General features: G+C 44.0%; 1 protein-coding gene across 1 annotated transcript in view; it reads left to right on the top strand.

Annotated features, from left to right (window-relative positions):
- The first annotated feature begins 1,293 nt into the window (after positions 1-1,293).
- The window catches only part of TTC12 (tetratricopeptide repeat domain 12), a 46,986-nt gene continuing 26,519 nt past the window's right edge, over positions 1,294-21,760 (top strand). Inside the window, exons 1-8 of the mRNA XM_010830347.1 lie at positions 1,294-1,359; positions 2,961-3,033; positions 7,757-7,920; positions 8,460-8,481; positions 9,123-9,200; positions 10,230-10,351; positions 14,616-14,675; positions 20,023-20,094. Of these exons, the coding sequence (XP_010828649.1) occupies positions 2,976-3,033; positions 7,757-7,920; positions 8,460-8,481; positions 9,123-9,200; positions 10,230-10,351; positions 14,616-14,675; positions 20,023-20,094 (576 nt within the window). The 5' untranslated portion in view covers positions 1,294-1,359; positions 2,961-2,975. The remainder of the gene's footprint in view (positions 1,360-2,960; positions 3,034-7,756; positions 7,921-8,459; positions 8,482-9,122; positions 9,201-10,229; positions 10,352-14,615; positions 14,676-20,022; positions 20,095-21,760) is intronic.

Consider the following 21,760-nt stretch of genomic DNA (forward strand, 5'->3'; position numbering starts at 1 on the left):
AGGCCTAAAGCTCAACATTCAGAAAACCAAGATCATGGCATCTGGTCCCATCAGTTCATGGCAAATAGATGGGGAGACAATGGAAACAGTGAGAGACTTTATTTTGAGGGGCTCCAAAATCACTGCAGATGGTGACTGCAGCCATGAAATTAAAAGACACTTGTTCCCTGGAAGAAAAGCTATGACCAACCTAGATAGCATATTAAAGAGCAGAGACATTACTTTGCCAACAAAGGTTCGTGTAGTTAAAGCTCTGGTTTTTCCAGTAGTCATGTATGGACATGAGAATTGGACTATAAATAAAGCTGAGCACTGAAGAATTGATGTTTTTGAACTGTGGTGTTGGAGAAGACTCTTAAGAGTCCCTTGAACTGCAAGGAGATCAAACCAGTCAATCTTAAAGGAAATCAGTCCTAAATATTCATTGAAAGAACTGATGCTGAAGCTTCAGCTTCAATACTTTGGCCTTAAATGTGAAGAACTGACTCATTGGAAAAGACTCTGATGCTGGGAAAGATTGAAGGCAGGAGGAGAAGGGGATGACAGAGGATGAGATGGTTGGATGGCATCACCGACTCAATGGACAGGAGTTTGAGCATGCTCGGGGAGTTGGTGATAGACAGGGAGGTCTGGTATGCTGCAGTCCATGGGGTCACAGAGAGTTGGACACAACTGAGCGACTGAAGTGAACTGCAGATGGTGCACTTTACAGCGTCCATGATAATGTGAGCCAGTTCCTTAGAGTAAATCAATCTCTTTTTCCTCTCTCTCTTAAAATGTGAATGAGTCCATAGTCTCATGCTCTAAATCCTATGACTCCCTAGATAATAACCAACTTATCCCTTTGGACTAGGTGCCTGGTACTTTAACCAAAATTCATGAGAAAGTGCCATTTCTCTATGTGACACATGAGAAAACTTAAGATCAGAGTCGTCACATAACTGTCTTCTCCGAAGATCTCATCTATACCAATAAGCAAGCCTGACTTTCCCAAGTACCGCTGTTGACCTTGCCCGTTGGGGCCAAGGATTATTGAACTAATGGAAGTGACACCAACCCTGCCCCAATCCTAGAGGAGAAAGAGGTGAAAACCTGGCGCTCATTTAGGGATCAGCGCAGGTCACTTGGGCTTTTCTGCCCGCCCCGTCCACATTTCCTTCGTGCTGATCAGAGATCCCTGGCCCGAGCAGGCCCTGAACTTGGATGCGCGCTCCCGAACTAGAGCGCGGGGGCGGGGCGGGCTGGGGCGGGGCTTCGGAGGTAGAGCCACGCCCACCTTCGGCCCCGCTCCTCCCCGGTTCGAGTCGGCCACCGCCAGCCCACAGCCGCCATTTCCTGTCCGGACGGTGGCGCGGTCAGGTAACTGCAGCGGGGTGGCCCAGACTGCGCACGTTCAGGTCTGGTCCTGATCTCTCCGTCAGAACTGAGCAGAGGACACTAGTTTGGGCTCCAGCGGATGGGACGGGATCAGCTGTGGGCTAGGACTCCTATGGCGGGCACTGGGCGGGTGGACGCTGTGGAGCAGTTGCTAAGCAACGATGTCGCGTCCCCGCCCTCCTGCGCCGGGTGGGCGGGGCGTGTCTGGGCCCCAGCACACATTGAGGCTCCCGAAGACCCGCCGGCTTCTAGCCGGTGAAGCGCGAACTGCAGAACTTCCTGGGCCTCCCCCCGCCCTGTCCTTCTCGTCCCGTCGTGGGTTTGCTGGCTAGGCAGGGAGCGCCCTCAGACCCCGCCCTGGGAGCCGAGGGCTTGGTGCCTGCCCCAGGGTAGTTCTCCGGCCTTCTGCCCCTCCTAACCTCGAGCACGTTAACTCACTTGGCTAGGCCTCAGTTCCACCAGAGCCTAAATTGTTAGAGCTGGAAAGAAGCCTATGGATCATTTAGTTAAGCCACAAGTCCCCTGCCCTGATTTACAGATAACGATGCCTCACAATAACCGGTCATCATCGAGAGTGCCTGGCACTTTTAATTAGTCTGGAAATAGCCCTGTTTGCTAGAACCAATGAGGCTTGTAAGGCTCAGAGAGGTTGTGACTTTAGCTAAGGTAGCACAGCTTTTATAACTGGTGGAATCTCAAAGAGATCAAATAATTCACAGCTTGTTCCTGGCAGATTTGGAATTTCCAATTAAATGTGGCTTCGAAGACTATTAAAGACTATTCGAAGACTGAAGACTATTAAACCTAACTGTAATCAGAATTACTTGCAGAGAGCTTAGAACTGTACACTTCTGGGTACTCTTTCAAGCTTACTGAGGGGCTCTGGGCTAAGGCTGAGGAATCTGTGTACTAAATCAGTTTTTGCTTGATTTTTATGATCTGTGGGTGGACCTTTGAGAACCACTGGCTACAGTGTGAGGCCTTTTCACTCAAAAACAGCTGAGAGGTGATCCAGCTAAAGTACCTGGAGAGAAGAAGATAAGGCCGGACTGTCAGGTTCCAGTCCCTCAGTCAATTTGTAGCTTCTCTTCACTTCTCAGAAACAAGCCCGAGGCTTATATTTTAAAGAAATTTGAACATGTAGATGCAGATTACCTGTTTCTGGTTACCCATCACAAGGTCAGATCCAAACTTCTGGCTGGGTCAGCGCGTCAAGATCAAAGTCAAGGGTTTGTGTCCTCTATCCCTGGTGGCTTGTCTGCTGCTCCCCCTGGTCTCTTGCACACCGGATCCCTTATCAGCAGTCAGTGTGGGCCTTGTAGGGACATTTTGCAGAGCAGTTTCCCCATTGGAGGAGGCTGGCAGCTTTCTGGCAATATCACTACATGTAATGAGTGTTCCTTGGCCTTAACAGGAGTCAGAATGAAATAGATCACCCGGCTTGTTATTCATGATTTTTGTAAACACAAATCTGTCTTTAAAATAATCACTTGGCTCTTGGTTTTAGCAGGCTAATAAGCCTGACGAATTCTGTTTAGTGTTTTATTATTATTAATTTTCATCGTCTATGCTGCCTCCCTCAGGGATTCTGGTTCACAATGGCTGACTATCAAGAGGAAGACTTGCAGAAATTTCTTAAAAATGTGGATGAAATCAGTAAGTACCAGTAAATCCTATACAAATTAAATTTTACTCTAGGAAAGTGGAGTGCCTAAAGAGAGATGATCACTCTAAGTTAGTTCCTGGGTTGCCTGACAGGTTTATGACTCTTAAGGGAAAAAAAAAAGTCACTGAGATTAAACAGAAGAGGGTATTGAGAAGCAAGTAATACTGAAGACTGGGGCTAAAATTTTCTGGCTGTTAATTGGTATCAGTGAAGCTGTTAATATTCTGATTGGAATTCAACCACTCTTCTCCGTATTCTTTCCCCTTCTGTGTAGAAGCAGGTCAAAAGGAGCTTCCATTTCCCCATCACCAATGAGCCTAGCTTTTCCGTTTGAGGTCACTCAGGAGCCTCATTGATCTGGAATCCGTCTTGTCTGGGGGGAGAGCCATTTCTGGTTTTGAGCTGCAGCACGTGCGTTTGTATTAAGTCACTTCAGTCCTCTCCGACTCTGTGACCCTGTGGAGTGTAGCCCACCAGACTCCTCTGTCCATGGGATTCTCCAGGCAAGAATACTGGAGTGGGTTGCCATGCCCTCCTGTAGGGGATCTTCCCGACCCAGGGATCGAACTCGCATCTCTTATGTCTGCTGCGTTCATAGGCAGGTTCTTTACCGCTGGTGCCCCCTGGGAAGCCCTTTGAGCTGCAGAGGCAAAGTCAAATGGCTTCCCTTAGTGTCCATCACATTATATGGACGGCTCCTGGTTGCCACACCCCTGTCTATTCCTCTAGGCAGGAAGACCCTTCCAAAGCTCAGACAAGCCCTCAGAGGACACGCTGATCACACAGACCATCATACAGGAGATTCCGAAGTACCCAGTCCCTGTTCAGACTTCAGGGAGCTTGTTTGAGGGTCAGTCAGTTCAGTCGCTCCGTCATGTCCGACTCTTTGCGACCCCATGGACTTTTAGAGAGTAGAAACAAGAAAACCGACAAGGCAAAACTTATCTAATAGAAACATATTGAAGTTGTCGCTTCTCACGGGCTGTGTGGGTCCAAAGAATAAAATCATTTTAAAAATAGTCCAGGCAGCTTCATAGATGATTCATCCTTGGTGTGTTCTCTGCGTTTGTCACGGGCCTCTCCTCTGCCCGTCCCCCACATGTTGTTCTGGCCTGGCCCACTGTTCACCGCTTTCTCTGCCGGTGGTTTAGCCCAAGCGTGTGGTTTTAGCTCCCACCCTTGTTGATGACCCCACGTCCCAATTGCCTCCAGCCGCGTTTTTGATCTTCAGCCTCTATGCCAACTGCCACATCCATGTGTCCCTCAAACACCAGGAACTTCCTGTGTCCAGAGTTCAGTTGATTGTCTCTTTCCTCTCTGTCCCCCCCACCCCTAATAAAACTTGCTTCTCCTACCCTCCCCATCATTCTCGTCTCACTTGGTGGCACTATCATCCCCTAAATTTACAAGTCATACTGGCCTACCCCTCCTCTCTCAGCCCTGAATTTAATCAGCCCTCGGATTTGCTTTCTTTCTTCAGCTCTGTCCTCTCCCAACTTCCCTTTGTTCTGCTTCTCTAATCCAGACTATTTCAACAACCCCCTGATTGGGTTTCCTGCCTCTAGGCTCACACTCCCCACAGAGTAATGTATCTAAAATGCAAATCTGACCCAGACACTTCTCTGCTTGGATTCTTCCCGCAGTCACAATAAATTTAAAGCTCTCATCAGGACCTGAGTCCTCCCGTGACCCTACCCTTGCCTCTTGCCTCTCCTTACCTCACACTTGAGCAACAAACTACTTCTGTTCCCCACACACCCCCCTGAAGCTTCTGCTCTGCCTGTTGGCTTTCTTCCCTCTGCCTCTTCATCTTTATTTATCTGGCTAACACTCATTCATACCCCAAGTTCATTCCCATACCATTGATGTCAATACTGTATGTAGAACTTTCTGTGATGACAGATATGTTCTATAATCTGCAGTGTGCACGATGTAATCAATGGCCGCAGGTGGCCATCGAGGGTTTGAAATGTGACTAGTACTACTAATGGAGTTCCCCTAATGTTTCATTTATTTGTAGTTGTTGTTTAGTTGCTGTCATATCCAACTCTTTTGCGACTCCATGGACCCTCCAGAGTAGCCCACCAAGCTCCTCTGTCCATGGGATCCTCCGGGCAGGAATACTGGAGTGGGTTACCATCTCCTTCTCCAGGGGATTTTCCTAACCCAGGGATTGAACCCATGTCTCCTGTTGGGCAGGCGTATTCTCTGCCTCTGAGCCACCAGGGAAGCCCCAGGGGTCAAACCTTCATCTCTTGCCTCTCCTACATGGCCAGTCAGATTTTTGACCACTGTGCCACCTGGGATGTCTTATTTCATTTATACGTAACTTAAATGTGTATAGCCACATGTGTATAGATTCTATACATTCATTTCTTGGGTGCTCATTATGTATTGAGTGTTGCTAGACCCTGGATGCTAAAGCTGAAACTCCAGTACTTAAAGCTGAAACTCCAGTACTTTGGCCACCTCATGGGAAGAGTTGACTCGTTGGAAAAGACTCTGATGCTGGGAGGGATTGGGGGCAGGAGGAGAAGGGGACGACAGAGGATGAGATGGCTGGATGGCATCACTGACTCGATGGACGTGAGTCTCAGTGAACTCCGGGAGATGGTGATGGACAGGGAGTCCTGGTGTGCTGCGATTCATGGGGTCGCAAAGAGTCGAACACGACTGAGCGACTGAACTGAACTGAACTGAAGGTAAATCTCCATACAGACTCATGGATATTTAATACAAAACTATCATGTCTGTTTTCTTGCTCAAATTGTTTCCATTTTGACCACTGGGAGCTCTTTTGATCAAATTTTATAATTTTCTCCATAAAGGTCTTGCATACATTTTGATGGATTTATTTTGGTATTATAGATAAAATATTCTCTACTCTAGGAGGTAGGGGGGCTTCTGTGGTGGCTCAGGTGGTAAAGAATGTGCCTTCAGTGCAGGAGACCCAGATTTGATCACTGGGTTGGGAAGATCCCCTGGTGAAGGGAATGGCTACCCACGCCAGCATTCTTGCCTGGAGAATCCCGTGGACAGGAGCCTGGCGGGCTGCAGTCCATGGAGTCACAGAGATGGACACGACTGAGCGACGAACAGTGCTACTGCTTGTGCCACCTGGGATAGATCAAAATCCCCAGAATGTTCCGTGTAGAATTCAACAAGCTGATTCCAGAGTTCCCATGAAAGAGTAAAGGGCCACGAAAGTGCAGAAAATTTTGCAGAAAAATAAGAAGGTGGGATCCCCCTACTAGATGCTCAAGTTTTTTTATAAAGCTGTAGTAATTATGCATGGCGGTTTTGGTGCTGAAAAAGACAGGTCATCCGGTAGAACAGAATGAAGAGCCCTAGAGCAGGTTCACAGATGCAACATGAAACAGGGATGACGCAGCGTATCGGCGAGAAAGCAGGGACTCTTAACAAATGGTGCTCCTGTCCTACACAAAGTCAGCTCCAGGGGACTTCCTGGTGGTCCAGTGGTTAAAGACTCATGCTCCCACTGCAGGGGGCACAGGTTTGATCCCTGGTTGAGGAACTAAGAGCCCTGCATATCCGCACAGTCAAAAAGAAAAAGAGCAAGTTGGCTCCAGGTGGATTAAATACCTTAATGAGAAAAACAAAATGTTGAAACTTTTAGAAGACACACAAGAGTGTATTTGTAAACTTAATATACACAAAAGCATAAGTCATAAGGGGAAATATTGGTACATTTAACACATAGAAAATCTCTTCAATGGAAGGTTCCATAAAAACAAAAACACACCATACCCAAGTAGAAAATGTTCACAAATATGTATAACAGTCCAGAATATATAAAACAATCATAATAAGAAAAAGACAAACAACCCAATAGAAAATAGGAGCAGGCAATTCACAGAAAAGGAAATCCAGATGGCCTACAAACCAATAAAAAGATGCTGGATCCCAGTCACATTCAAGAAAAGGCAAATGACAACATTAAGGAGATAAACGCGTTATAGTAAAAGCGACATGGAAGTATAACAACAAGTGTGAACAAGGATGTGGAGGCACAGGAACTCTCGTGCACAGCGTGTAGGAATACAAATTGATATAGCCTAAAGAATATGTCACATATGTGCATAGGGAAATATATACATGTATTCAACTCAGCATCTATTTGGTATAGAAAAAAAATTAAAAACACCTGGAGGTCCATCAATAAAAGAATGAGTCACCTATGTAAAATAAGTGAAATGAATCAACTGGAACTATTTGTATCAAGAACATATCTCTAGAGCATACTAAGAGAAAAAAGCTAAGTTGCAAAAGAATGCAAGATGTTTAAATACATGCGAGATGTTAAGATGTTTAAATACATGCATTTACACAAACTCTGTAGTAGGTGAATACGTTTTGGGAGTCTAATAAACAGCATTGTGATTATAGTTAACAATACTGTACACTTTAAAGTTGCTGAAAGGGGATCTTAAATGTTCTCACCACTCACAAAAACAAATTGAAATATGAATATGTTAACTCATCTTGGTTTGGGAATCATTTCTCACTGTATACCTGTATCAGATGACCATGTGGTACACTGACTTACACATTGTCATGGGTCGATTGTATCTCAAAAAAGCTGGGAAAAATAAAAGTCCTTCCCCATGAAATTTACTGCACCATCATTGATATTGAATAGGGTCTTTCTTTTTGAAGACCTTATGTGAATGATTCACCTGATTTCTCCTCTAGCCAGTTTAATTCAGGAGATGAATTCTGATGATCCAGTCGTACGAGAGAAAGCGGTCCTTGAGACAGAAAAGAGACTGCAGTTTACAGAGGGGGGCCGAGAGGAGGACGAGTGCAGGACCACCGTGAACAAGACCGTGATCAGTCCCCCACAAGCTCCCACCAAGGTGCCCTTTCCTTATTGTGGAGTTATCTATGTGGACACAGCAAGGAAGCCTGCATGAAACAGAGGAAGGAGTGGTTTAATCTCAACTGCCTGGTGAGGCTGAAATAGACTTGTTCTTTAGAATCACTCCATTTTTCACAAGGAAGTATAAACTCTGATATATTTTTCTTGGTCTTTCTGAGTCATCCTTACGCAATCCTTTTGGTTAGTTTTAATGAAAATTTGGCCTCTCCACCCACTGAGATTAGGACCATTTTTAAGCTGTTAATGTAACAGTTTACTAACTCATAGTTCCAATTCATACAGCCACAGCTAGAGTCCCTGGTTTCTGCAGACTAGCCCCATAACAACTATGCCATAATCAGATCTCTTGATTTAAAGCAAGCCCCCTGAATTTGCAGCCTTCTAGAATTATGGTTAAAGGAAAGGACTCTACTCCCCCCTTGAAATTTATCTGCCTTCTTGGTTTGTATATGTGTAAATAAGAGAGTAGTTTTTGAAATTTGTTTCTTTGTTTTTATGATAACCTGTGCCCTGCAGGATGCAGATGAAATAAACACAGGTAAGGACAGCATCTCTCTTCCCAATGTGTATTATTCATTTAAAGTCAGTGTTTATTGATTGTGGCTTCTAGACCCTTAAATTATAGCCTCTGGGCTTACAAACAACCATAAACAAAAACCTACTGATCACCCAATTCTGTTACTAGTGGTCAGAGAGGATGGTGCTCAGAGGATTTTTCCTGTGTTCTGGCCAATCTTTTGTACACTGAATTCAGTTATTCTGTTTCATCCAATTTACTCTTAGCTACTCAGAAGGATCCAGAGAGCTTCTCAGTTGCTCAGCTCAGCAGCTCATTATGCTAAGTGGAACCAAAAAAGTCCGTCTTCAAAGAAAAACTCTTTTAAAAGGCATAATTCAAATTTGAAGCACCGACATAGTCATCATGTATAATAATACATCACACGGATTCCCATTTAATGTCAAATTAAGAAAATGTCATTTCAGTTGTCTCCGAAATCTGTGTGTGTGTGTGTGTGCGTGCGCACACGCATGCACCCACGTGTGCGTGTGCCTACATGTGTATGCGTGAAACGTGTGGCTCTAAAACTCTAAAGTGGCTTTCTTCTGAATTTGAGCTAAAGAACTGATTATAGTATTTGGATTTTTCTTTTTTAATATTTGAAATCACTCTGTTGTCAGAAGCCTTCTTGGCATCTCTGGAGAAAGATGCAAAAGAACGTGCCAAAAGAAGAAGGGAAAACAAAGTCTTAGCAGATGGTAATTGTCAGTCTTTTCACTTTTTAATGGCAGGGATGATTTGTGCTGGAAAAAGCAGGGGAGTTTATGCTGCTGTTTGAGGACATCAAGATTCCCAGTGGGTGGGTTCAGAATGCACCTGAGGCAGTGGGACCTGGCCAGGCAGAAACCTGTTTCCTGTTTCTGCTGCAAAAGGCGGAGAGGCAGACACAGCCCTGAGATAGCCTCCACAGTCAGACCTGTTTCTAAGGCATATCGCTGAATGTAGCAGCACTAAAGGATGCTTGGAAAGTAGGGAGGGGTGGGAGTGAGGTACCACTCTCTAGCCTGAGGCACAGATGAAGATGTGAAAAAGAAAAATGAACAAAGCTGGGTGAAAGTGAAAGTTGCTCAGTCGTATCCGACTCTTTGCAACCCCATGGACTATATAGCCCATGGAATTCTCCAAGCCAGAATACTGAAGTGTGTGGCCTTTCCCTTCTCCAGGGGATCTCCCCAACCCAGGGATCGAACCCAGGACTCCTGCATTGCAGGCGGATTCTTTACCAACTGAGCTATGAGGGAAGCCCCAAGCTGGGAGAAAGGAGAGAGGAAATAAAGGAAAACAAAGAGCTGGGGTTGTGTGTGTGTGGTCGTGGAATGGGGGGGATACATATGACAGAAGAATACTTTCAGCATTTACTTTATACCACTCAGTGCCATGTGCCCTGCAGATCCGAATGATTCCATATTTGCTAGAAAATTAGTCGTTTGAATTTCTTTATTAGACACTGAATGTGTAGATTTGCTCTTTGTGGCAAGCTTGGAATATTCCGAGCCTTGAGACAGAAACATTTACTTTTTCTGAGAAGCTGCTTAGAAGACTTGGGGAGGATTTATATAAAAGAAATCGACCCAGAATGATCTGCAGAGAGAAGGAAGTAACAGGCCCCCTTTGGATGGATGGACGTTCTAACCTTCAAAGTAGAGTTGGAAAATCAGGGCGGTGAAGCTTGAAAGAATTTTCCAGTGTGTGGGGAGAGCTCACCTGTATGACTTCTATTCTCACAGCCCTAAAGGAAAAGGGGAATGAAGCATTTGTCAGAGGTGATTACGAAACGGCCATCCTGTGCTACAGTGAGGGTTTGGAGAAGCTGAAGGACATGAAGGTGCTGTACACCAACCGAGCTCAGGTCAGTGAGGCAAGGGTGTGTCCACGGGATTTCTCCAGGGAGCAGCAGCTGTTAAGCTTGTGAAAGCAGAGAAGGGTGAGATTAGGGGGTCCCCGCCATGTGCTGGTAAATGCGTAGCAGCCGCTGTGGTTGGGCTGGGGGTGGAGGCTGATCTGCATGGAGCATTTGCCAATTTCCATGGTGTAAATACTCTTCACTATGCTCCAGTTTCAAGCTACCAACTTGGACTCATTAAAGGAGAACTTGGGAATAGCTACACATAATCAGCTGTCTCCATAGTAAAAGTCACCCATCTCCTCACTGGTGGTCCCCAGGCACTTCACCCCGTGTATAGCTGAGAAAGCCAGTGGAATGAGATAGCCTGTGAGACCTCGGAATTCTGCCACCACTGACTTAGTTCATCCTCTTTTTTGATGCCAGTTTAAGGCTGCTAAGGGTTACTCTCTTGTTAATTTCTTACTCATTGTATGAATCCCTCCTTGATTAAGATTCTGTGATTGGGTATACTAGAGCTAATGGTCCTGAGCCAATTTCTCAGAAATTTTGAGTTTGTAAAACCCCCGATACTTCCTTTTAATATCACAGATGAGCTCAGATTTCTGGAACACCAGATAAAAATCATTACCTTGATGTTTATCATCTACTCCTTAATGAAGGGACGAGATGAATAGTTTTCAGTTGAAACAGAAATGTCACCTGTGACCTTATCTTTGAAAAGTGCTTGCGTTTGTGTATGGGAGAGCTGTCTCCTGCTCAGGCCTGAAAAATTGGCAGATTCGTGGACATGATTATCTGATGATCAGAGTATGTCAGCAGGGCCTGGGTGAGATGAACTTGATGCCATGTCATTGACAAGGAGAGGATCCTCGTCAGCTCCAATTTTGTAACTCAGGATTAAGAATACCCTGCTGTGGTACGTTGAGGAAGAGTGCAAGGAACAGGACGTCAGCCGTCCAAAAAGGCTGGACCGTGGCAATGATTTAATGATAAATCCAAGCACAACGTAAACTTGTTAGTTCACCAGTTTGGATAAATCAGTCTCGAGTTGAGGTGTCATTTACCTACCCCCATTTGTGGAGAAAAAAATGTAAGGAAGAGAATCGGTAAATAAAATGGCCAGAGGTTGATTTTTGCCATGTCCATTTTATCGCCCTCACGAGATTATACACTTTTTGAGGGTAAAAACTGCCATATACTTTTCCCCCTAATGCTGTGCTTATAACCGATGTTCAATAAATCCTTATTAAGTTATATAACACTTGCTGGAGGCACAGAAAGTCCACTTGAGGGAGTGAGGTTTCTGTTGACACGTCAAAAGAAACAGCTATAAATACAAACAATTATTATGATAATTATAGTTCTTTTTTATTTATCACAAATTTGGTCTCCAAACCATTTACCTACGGATGCTTATTCAGTCTTGTTACTCTGAAGTTACTTGAAAGCTGTAAAATTGAATTCCTTTAGAAAGTTATATAATGCAGACTTACATCTAACTCACATGGTCTATACCCTGATTACTCTAAATTAGTTACATTTTTACTGTACTCAAGTTTAAGCAGTACTTTGATTAGTTCTGGAGAACCACATTAAGAATGACTGTGGATAAAAATAGGTAAATGCAATGAAAAGCTTTAGGGAGGCAATTCCTTCCTCTTTTCCCAAAGAGAAAGCTTATTCAGAGACAAATAAATACAAAATGTGCTGCCTGGTGTTAGGAACCATTTGAACCATTGACTATTTTTAAAATGCCTCCCTGTATGCATGCGGAGTTAGAAAACACTTAATAAGGACCCTGTGAATTGAGTGTCGCTGCTTGCTAGGGAGAAAACCTACCCTTCCATCGCTTTGTTTTTCTCCCGGAGCTAATGTTATGATCAATAGATTGCTGGTGTAATTTAGATAAATCAGGAGTTTAATTGCCATTTGGAAAAGTCGTTCTTTTCAAAATGTGGAAAAACAAAAGCAAACAGGAAATTTAGAGGGTGTTGAGTCCAAGCTTTAAAAGAGAAAAAGAAGGAAAAGTGAAAGGCTGTGTAGAGAAATTGTTGAAGCCCATACAGAGTCTGCATCCTGAATAACAATGCCGTAAAGTCATGACTGAAGTTGTCTAGAAGGACGCTAGTTTCTTCCTCACATCCTCTGACTTCCAAATGAAACCCCAAACCCAGAGGAAAGGATGGTGCTTTATATAGAACAGAGAGCTCAAAGAGTCATCATCTTCAATTAGTACCAAATCCCTATTAATGAAAGCACTGCCTAGCAGCTTCCTTTCTATTGGTACAAAGAGCTGCCCAGCAGAAATTCCATTAACCTGCTGTTGCCTGCTCCCCCCTCAGTTTGGTTGACTGCTTAGATTTCTCGTGAATTATAACACTAACTCATAATTGGTTTGTCCATGTAGATATCGCACCCGATTTGTTGTTCAGAATGTCACAGTGCCCTGGTACGGTTTTGGTCATGGGCAAACCTGTTGTTGGTGACTAATGGGACCCTGGGGCCTGGTTTTCCTTTCTTCCAATAGGATGATCACTGCTGCTTCTTAGGGAACTTTCCGAAAGAAGAGCACTTAAAGTCTACTTTGTGCAACTTGACAAGAATTTATTAAGCATCTTTCATATCCAGTAATTAATACAGAGGGTTTAACAGCCTTGGTGCAGACTTTCATTTGCTTATGTGCCACAGTTCTTGGAAACTGTAAATGATCTAAATTCTTAAGTTAGTTCAGTTTGAGTGAATCACAGAATTCTGAGTTAATGCCTGATTTTCAAGATTTTCCTCAATTGTAGGGGATCCCAGAAGAGAGCTGCAAGGCATTTGAAACCAAGGGCTCCTGGGGATAGTTTGACTCTTATATGTCAGCTCATTTCCTACATGAGCTCATTTCCTGTATGAGCTCATTTCCTGTATAAACTCCTCCTCCTTGCTGCACTCAGGAGGAAAGAAGCAAAACTTTTTCTTGATCATATTTTGGTAACAGCTTTATTGAGGTACAGTTGCTATAATCAATAATTCCCCTATTGAAAATGTACAGTTCAGTGGTTTCTATTCACAGGATTGTGCAACCCTCACCACAACCAATTTTAGAAAACATTTTCATCGTCCCCCAAAGAATCCCATACCCTTTAAGCTCCTCAATCCTTTTGTCCTCCCCCACACCAGCTCTGGGTCACCACTAATCTACTTTCTGTCTCTGTACACCTCTATGCACCTGACTGTTCTGGGCTTTTCATGTAAATGACATCATCCAGTATTTATCCTTATGTGTCTGGCTTCTTCCGTTCAACAGTGTTTTCAAGGTGCATCCGTGTTGTAGTATGCATCCGTACTCCCTTCCTATTTATTGCCAAATATTTTATTGTGTGAATCTAGTACATTTTATTTACCCATTCATAAGTTGGTGGACATTTGAGTTATCTCTGCTTTCTGGCTATTATAAGTAATGCTGCTCTGAACATTGGCATGCAACTTTTTGCATGAACATATACGTATAGGCCCCTGGCTATATACCCAGGAGTGAAATTGCTGTATCATATGGCACCTCTGTGTTTTACCTTTTGAGGAAATGTTAGACTGTCTTCCAGAATCACTGCAGTTCCCACCAGCAGTGGATGAGTGCTCTGATTTCCTACATCCTCATCAACACTTGTCATTATCTGTCTTTTTGATCCCCTTTCTCGTTTGGTTTCCTTCTGGGACATTCACAGCAGGGTCGGCTCCAGGAGCTGGCTTTTCCTTTCGAGGGGTGTTTAGTGTGCTGGGTATTTTCTGTTTGCCGCCACCGCCCAGATCCTTCTGTGCCCTGGGGGACGGACTGACCTCTGTGGACTGGCCTCTTGCCTCCCCAGCTTTCTAACTTCCATTTGGCCAGTGAGATCAGAAGGAAGGAGGAAAGTGAACTGGGGCTTTCTCCTCCAGCTTCCGCTCTACTAAAGGCCTCAGCTCCTCTTAAGCAGCGCTCTTCACAAAGCAGCCCTCTTCCGTTTTGGCCATTACTCCTCCTCCTGCCCCTCAGGTCCAGCAGTGGTGCTGGCTGGCCACTGCTAGTCTCCATCTGCCCTGCACTCACCCTGTAAATAGTCCCTTTATTAAACTCCCCAGTATGAGTGCCATCTGTTTCCTGCCGGCACCCTGATTGGTGCAGGCAGGGACCAGTTACTAATACTTCGCACCGCTCTCTCCTGCCCGACTGTGCTTTCTGCATTGACTGAAGACTGCTCGCTGCAGAACTGTGTGTGAATAGCAGCTATTTGTGTCTCTACAGGCTTATATCAAACTTGGGGACTACCGGAAGGCGCTGGTGGATTGTGACTGGGCTCTGAAGGTAAGAAGGTTGTTTCCTCTTCCACATGATGGAGGGGGGATTGCTCAAGGCCGGGTGTCTCAGTCCTGAAGTCAATAGAGGGGAGGTGTGGTTGTATCATAGTGGGAAGTGGTGTGGATGCTGCAGTCAGAGCCTCGGTTTCCTCATCTGTAAAATGGGAGAGAATAGAATTGTTGTGAGGGTTATGATAACACCTGTGGTGCCTCACCCAGAGGAAGTACTCTAGAGGAACTGTTGTTAACATTGGCTTTTCAGGGTGTTGTCACAACGGCTCACCCTTTACTGTAGTGTTAGCAGACGCTTTGCTCCTTGTGATGGTGGAGATGCGTCTTGTGCTTTCTAGAGCCAAGCTGGGGGGCTTGTTTCTGCCATGTGGCCATCCTTCCTCATCAGCTCATCCTTTTCCCCTCCAGCTCTGCTCATTCAGAAATGTGTCCTAGCACGCCTCTTTGTAGAGAAATAATCAGAAGCAAGATTTTCTGTTGTTCCGCCTGGATGCTAGTCAGGCCTCAGGCAGATAGCATAATACTGTGCGTGGTATTTCTGCCAAAATAGATAATCAAAGGTAGAGAGAAGGAAGGACTGTTGGTGGAAATCTTAGAAGGGTTTTTAAAAGAGAAATGTCATGATCACTTCTTTGGAACATTATTTCAGATGACTAAATATTTAAATAACCCTTAATCCACATTCCCCCAAGTTACTCTGTCACAAGGGCCTTTAACTAAATAATCAAAACCAATGCCTCTCAACCTTCCTTGCCAACGTGCTAACAGAAGGAACATGAGCCCCTGGAGGGTCTAAAAGCAGAGAGCATGAAATTTCTTCTCAGATGCAAATTATTTCTAGGAGCCCCTGGTGGCCCAGATGGTAAAAAGTCTGTCTGCAGTGTGGGAGACTGGGGTTCGATCCCTGTGTTGGGAAGATCCCCTGGAGAAGGAAATGGCAACCCCCTCCAGTATTCTTGTCTGGAGACTCCCATGGACTGAGGAGCCCAGCAGGCTACAGTCCATAGGGTTGCAAAGAGTCGGACAAAACTGAGCGACTTCACTATATCTTGGAAATCCTTGCACGTTTTGCACTGCACACCATTAAATGTATCCATCTGTTTTAATATAACCATATTATTTTCAATAACTTATAATCAAGTAAAGTTGAAGTGCCAGGAAAATATATCAGGTTTATCCTGGGCTTGGTTTCCCCGGTCCAGCCTAACCCATCCCAGAGCTCCTCGCCACAGCAGCATGTTGGCCCCACCTACTTCCTTACTTTCTATTGAAAAGGTAAGCAAGGAATTTGAAACTCATCTTTACTAATAACAGTTTCTAAAACAGGAGAGTCTCTCCAAAACAGACATCTGGAGTGCTTGGTTTCTTTACCCCCTAAAAGATATGGTGCAGGAAACACTTTGTCCCATGGCATCGTGACAGTCTTTAAGTGATGAGAACTGCCCAAAGCTGGTGCCTTCAGGTTCTCCATGGCTCCAGCGGAGATCTACTAGCCTGTTATGTTGCTTTATGTGATCGTGATTTTTTTTTTCTGCTATCATCTGTAAGAGAAGAGAAAGGCAAGGGCATTTTCCTCTGGTGTTTTAGCAATAAGAGAAAAAGCTGCATTTCTGCTCGCTGACTGTGAGCTATCTCATTGGAGCCTCATAGCCTTCTGTTCTGGTCAACACCACAGTTATCCTTATCTTTCTAACAAGGAAGTTGAACCTCAGAGATTAATTAAGTAAACTGCACGGGATCACATAGCCCACGTTGGCCTCACCGTAGGCTGGTGCCCTGAGCCCTTGACTGTAAACACCTCTCATGGAAACTGGAAACCCCGTCATCCCTGGGCGTGCCTCTCACGTGGCAGAAACAAGATCTCGTGGGGCTTCTCATGAGTATCTTTTCTGATCTGAAAAGGCCCAAAGAGTTGATCACAGCCTCATGGTGATTCAGCACGACACGCTGGCCTGTTCCCAAATGTTAATTGAAGCCCAGTGTGATGAACGGCGAGCGTGAAGCAGAGCTGGCCCAGCACACCTGAAACCCAGCAGCCAACCTTGATAAGAGCCCAGCGAGGCTCCCTGTTGCAGAGGATTGGGTGAACACTTGGAGGGCTGGGGAAAAAAATGTATAAGGAGATCTAAAAACTAACAATGGTTTGGCTCTACATGGAAGCTGTGAATCGAAAGAAAAAGTTTCACATTTTAAAATATCAGTAGTGAATGTCATTGGCACTCCATTATTAATAGTATTAGTACTTTCATGCCAATTTAGTATTTTTGACACCTGTGAATTGGCAGCGACAAGCCCATGTGATGATATTTCAAGGCCCATGTTCCTTGTCAGGGAAGATAAGGCAGTGAAGCGGGTTTCAATTAGAATCAGAATCATTTCTTTCTTGGCAGAACTCTTCCTTTACAATAAAAGACATCTTCCTCTGAAGGCAGAATTCCTTTTAAGGGGATCTGGGGTTTGCCTGAGAGAGTCCTGGTGAGAGTTGATACCTCATCAAAAGGAGAAAGGGCTTATTAGTGAGAAAGTGCGTGAGCGGGCCCCTGGTGGCAGTGTCTGCGGGGGCGTGGCCACAATACACCCCGTCAGGAGGGCACAGTGGGGCTCCCTTTCCCCTGTTGGAACCCTGATGCCTGCCAGTGAAGGCGCCGTGAGCAGACGGCTTCTGTGAGCTTCCTTTCCCTTCAGACGGTCCTCTTCCTGCTTTCTTAGTTCCATCCTGTGTGAGTTCTGCGAGGGTTCACTCCATAGCTCCCTGCGTTTCTTCTTCCTGCAGTTTCTCCTTCAAAGCTCTTGTCTTCTCTCGTGGGTTCAACGCTCATCCCTGCCAGTGCCTGCATTTCAGCTGCCCCCATCCTTGCATTTTGGCTGCCCCCACCCCCAAAGGTTTCCATGTGATTGTCTTGGCATCCTCTGAAATGCAGTATGTCTTTGTTAGACTACAGTAAGTCCCCTACATAGGAACAAGTTCCATTCCAGGAGTGCGTTCATAAATCCAATATGTTCGTAAGTCCAATAACGTTAGCCACGGTACCCAACTAACACAATTGGCTATATAGTACTGTACTATAATAGGTTTCACACAAATAATGCGTAAAAAGCAAACGAACAGAAAATAAAACATTTTTGATCTTAGAGTACGTACCTTGAAAAGTACAGTAGTAAGGTACAACAGCTAGCATACGGGGCTGGCAAGGAGTGAACAGGCAAGAGGCGTTACTGACTGGAGGAGGGAGAGGTGGAAGATGGTAGAGATGAAGGATCATCAGAAACAGGAGACGGAGGGCGAGCTGCAATTTCACTCACGCCTGACATGGGTGGCACGGAATCTGGTTCCTTGCTGGAACCAGATGCACATTTGCATCTTTGAAAGTTTGCAACTTGAAGGTTCGTATGTAGGGGACTTAGTGTATATCTCCTCAGAGTGGATTTCCTCCAGAATTGCTGTAGCACTTCTCTGGAGGAGATTCGGTGTGATACCTAAGCCTTTGGGTCCTGGAGTCCAGTGACTAGATCTTAATCCCAGTTCTTCCAGTTAGGGTCTGTGTGACCTTAAACCTCTCTGACCCCTGGTTTCCTCATCTGTGAAATGGGAGTAATAACTGTATCTACTTCATAGAGTTGCTATAAGGCTTACATAAGATCATTCATATGAACCATATGGTCAGGACTGAAAATAATGCATTAATATTATTACCGTCATTCACTTAGCAAGGAATCAGGAAATTATATTCATGAAAATGCATCTATAAAGGGCTCTTCCAATGTAATGATTATTGTTACCCCTTCTATTATTCTTTAGCTTTTCTTAAATTTTCCTTTTTGCCCTGAAATCATTGCTTTTCTTGTAAATGCAGCAACAGCAGCTAACACTCTCTTACCTGGTATTGCACTGTTTTACACACATTCTCTCCTCACAACAGCCCAGAATGAAAGGTTGTTGCTGAATCATGCGAATACACCGGGATTCTTGGCCCCCGGAGGAGAAGAATTCAATCCGGGGCCAGAGACGAGGCTTGATCGCTCAGAGCTTTTGTGTAATAAAGTTTTATTAAAGTATAAAGGAGATAGAGAAAGCTTCTGACATAGGCATCAGAAGGGGGCAGAAAGAGTACCCGCTTGCTAGTGTTAACAATGAAGTCATATACTCCAAAGAATGTCTGGAGGCTGTAAAGACCTCATCAGACCTACTCCCATAATTTACATTTTAAGGTAACAGAAGGTTTAATCCAAAGACTGTCCTTAGGCAGATACATTATTGTTATATAATCCTAAGGAATGTGGAGAAAGAAAAAAAGTTTGTCCTTTCTTCCTCCTTGAGAATTCCAGACCCCTCTCTCCTTGGGGACCCCTAGACTCCTTATCAACCTGCCTAGGAACTGACTCTCTCAAGAAGAAACACTATTATGATCTCCACTTTGCAGATGAGGACAGTGAACCTCAGAAAAGCCGGGGGGCCTGGCCAGTATTCCGCTTCTTGTGAGGGGCAGACAGGGCTTCACCCAGGACTTTCTAGACTCCTGAGCTTGGACTCCCTCTGTACATATACATGCCTGACAGCATCTGACTCGACACAAGGCCTGGCACATAAAAGGGGTTCAGTGAATTAACTGGATGCTTTAAGTTTATGTCTCCGCTATATCATTCCCTCTGTAATTATAGTAATTCAGAGCAGACCAGTGCAGGGCCCCCTGGCAAGCAGTATTGTTTCAGCTGTAAAGTTCATACGTTTTGAAGGGGGCTCGCTTTCAGATCATAAGTGATACAAACGCAAGTTTCTAGTATATATGTTGTGGTTTATTTCAAGGGAGGAACTTGCCAGGCTTCCTAAGATGTAATAGTAACAGCTGTTTACCCAGAGTAAATTTTCCTACCTTCTCATAAACCAGTGATTCTCAAACTTGGTTGTACATTTATATCACCTGGAGAGTTTAAAAAATTATCGATGCCTCGGTCCTACCCATGAGTATAATTTAATTGCTGTGGGTTTCAGCTGGGCTCTCAGGATTTTTTTACAAGCACCCCCAGGTGATTCTAATGTTCAACCAGGGTCAAGAGCTCTTCTAAACTAAGGCTTTCTGGTTTGTTTCCTGGTTGAGTTTCATTAAATGGAAATGAAAACTGGCTAGTATCATGAATTAATTTGATAGAGGGCTTACTTGTGCATCCAGACTCCTTGCAAGCATCAATTATTTTGGTCACAGATGCACAGAAAAAGTCTTAATTGTCAACTCTGGTGGCTGTCCTGAGAATCAAAGCGCTGCCCTAACCCTATTAGCTGGGCAGTTGGTGCTAATAATTTCAAATCTTCCAAAACATCTGATCAGTGATTCTCTTTTATGCAGTGTGATGAAAAATGCACAAAAGCGTATTTCCACATGGGAAAAGCCCACCTCGCCCTAAAGAACTACAGTGTGGTAAGTGCAAGAGGAAGCCTAAGAGGTGTGTTTGATCTCGGAGCTGTGCTTCAGAGTGTCTCAGAGGAGAACCACATTCCTCCAAGTTGATGAGGTGTTAATCCACGTTTTAGTATTTTCCACAGTAGATCTTGGAGTTGAGAAGGATACTGAGTGTCATCTGGTGCAGCCCCGCCTGCTGTAGGAACCTCTTCTGCAGTGTCTTCTCCCACTGTTCTTTCAGCTCCAGGAAGAGCATCTCTGGAGAGAAAAGACAGTAAAAAGATGAAAAACCAAAATTCACTTGTGATCTCATCACCAGGAAGCAGCCATGCAGATATATGTACACACTGAGATATATTTTGTAATAGCAGCTTTATTGACATATAATTCAGGTGTCAAACAATTCTTCTATGGAAGATAAACAACTCAGTGGTTTTTAGTGTTTTGTCAGAATTGCACAATCAACTTTAGAACATTTTTGTCACCCACTAGCAGTCAGTTCCCTTCCCTCCACCCCCACCCCCAGTTCACCCCTGGGCAACTAATAATCTACTGCTGTCTTTATCCATTTGCCTGTTCTGCACTATTCATGTAAATAGAACTATACAATTTGTGGTCTCTCATGACTGGCTTCTTTCCCTTAGCATAATGTTTGCAAGTTTCATCCATGCTGTAATACATTAATATATATAGTGCTTCATTTCTTTTATTGCCGAACAATATTCCGTTGTATGGATATACCACATTTTATTTATCCATTCGTCAGTTGAACATGTGACTTATTTCCACCTTTGGGTATTATGAACATCCGTGTACAAGTTTTTGTATAGACACATGTTTACAGTCTATTTGGCTCTACACCCAGAAGTGAAACTGAAGAGTCACATGATAACTCTGTGTTTAACCTTTGGAAGAATTGCCCATGTGATTTCCAGAGTGGCTGCATCATTTGGCATTCCTGCCAGCAGTATATGTTTCTGATTTCTCCACATCTCAGACAATACTTGCTATTTATCTGTCTTTTTTATTATACCCATCCTGATGAGTATACCACCTTATAGTGGTATTTCACAATTTTGGTTTGCATTTCTCTGTTGGCTAATAATGTCGAGCATCTTTTCATGTGCTTATTGGCCATTTTTGGAGAAATGGTTCTTCAGATCCTTTGTCTATTTTATCAATAGGTTGTCTTTTTATACTGAGTATAAATGTAATCAATCTGGTATAAATTTATATTTCTATATTCAATATAAAGTGATATAAATATTATCATAATATAATATTCATATAAATTCTGGATGCAAGTCACTTATCAGATAAATGATTTAAAAATATTTTTTTTCATTCTCTGTGTTATCTTTTCACTTCATAGCACAAAAGTTTTTTAATTTTTATACAAGTCTACATAACCTAATTTTTTCCTTTGATCACTTAGGATTTTGATATCAAATCTAAGAAACCATTGCCTAATCCAAGATCTAAGAGTTTTATGGCTTTAGCACTTGTATTTAGATCTCTGATCCACTTCAAGTTAATTTTTGTATATAGTACTCTTACCTGGAAAATCCCAAGGCTGGAGGAGCCTGGTAGGCTGCAGTCCGTGGGGTCGTTAAGAGTCGGACACGACTGAGCGACTTCCCTTTCGCTTTTCACTTTCATGAATTGGAGAAGGAAATGGCAACCC

This window comes from Bison bison, unplaced genomic scaffold, assembly GCF_000754665.1.
Source record: "Bison bison bison isolate TAMUID 2011002044 unplaced genomic scaffold, Bison_UMD1.0 scf7180017864518, whole genome shotgun sequence".
Classification (NCBI taxonomy): domain Eukaryota; kingdom Metazoa; phylum Chordata; class Mammalia; order Artiodactyla; family Bovidae; genus Bison; species Bison bison.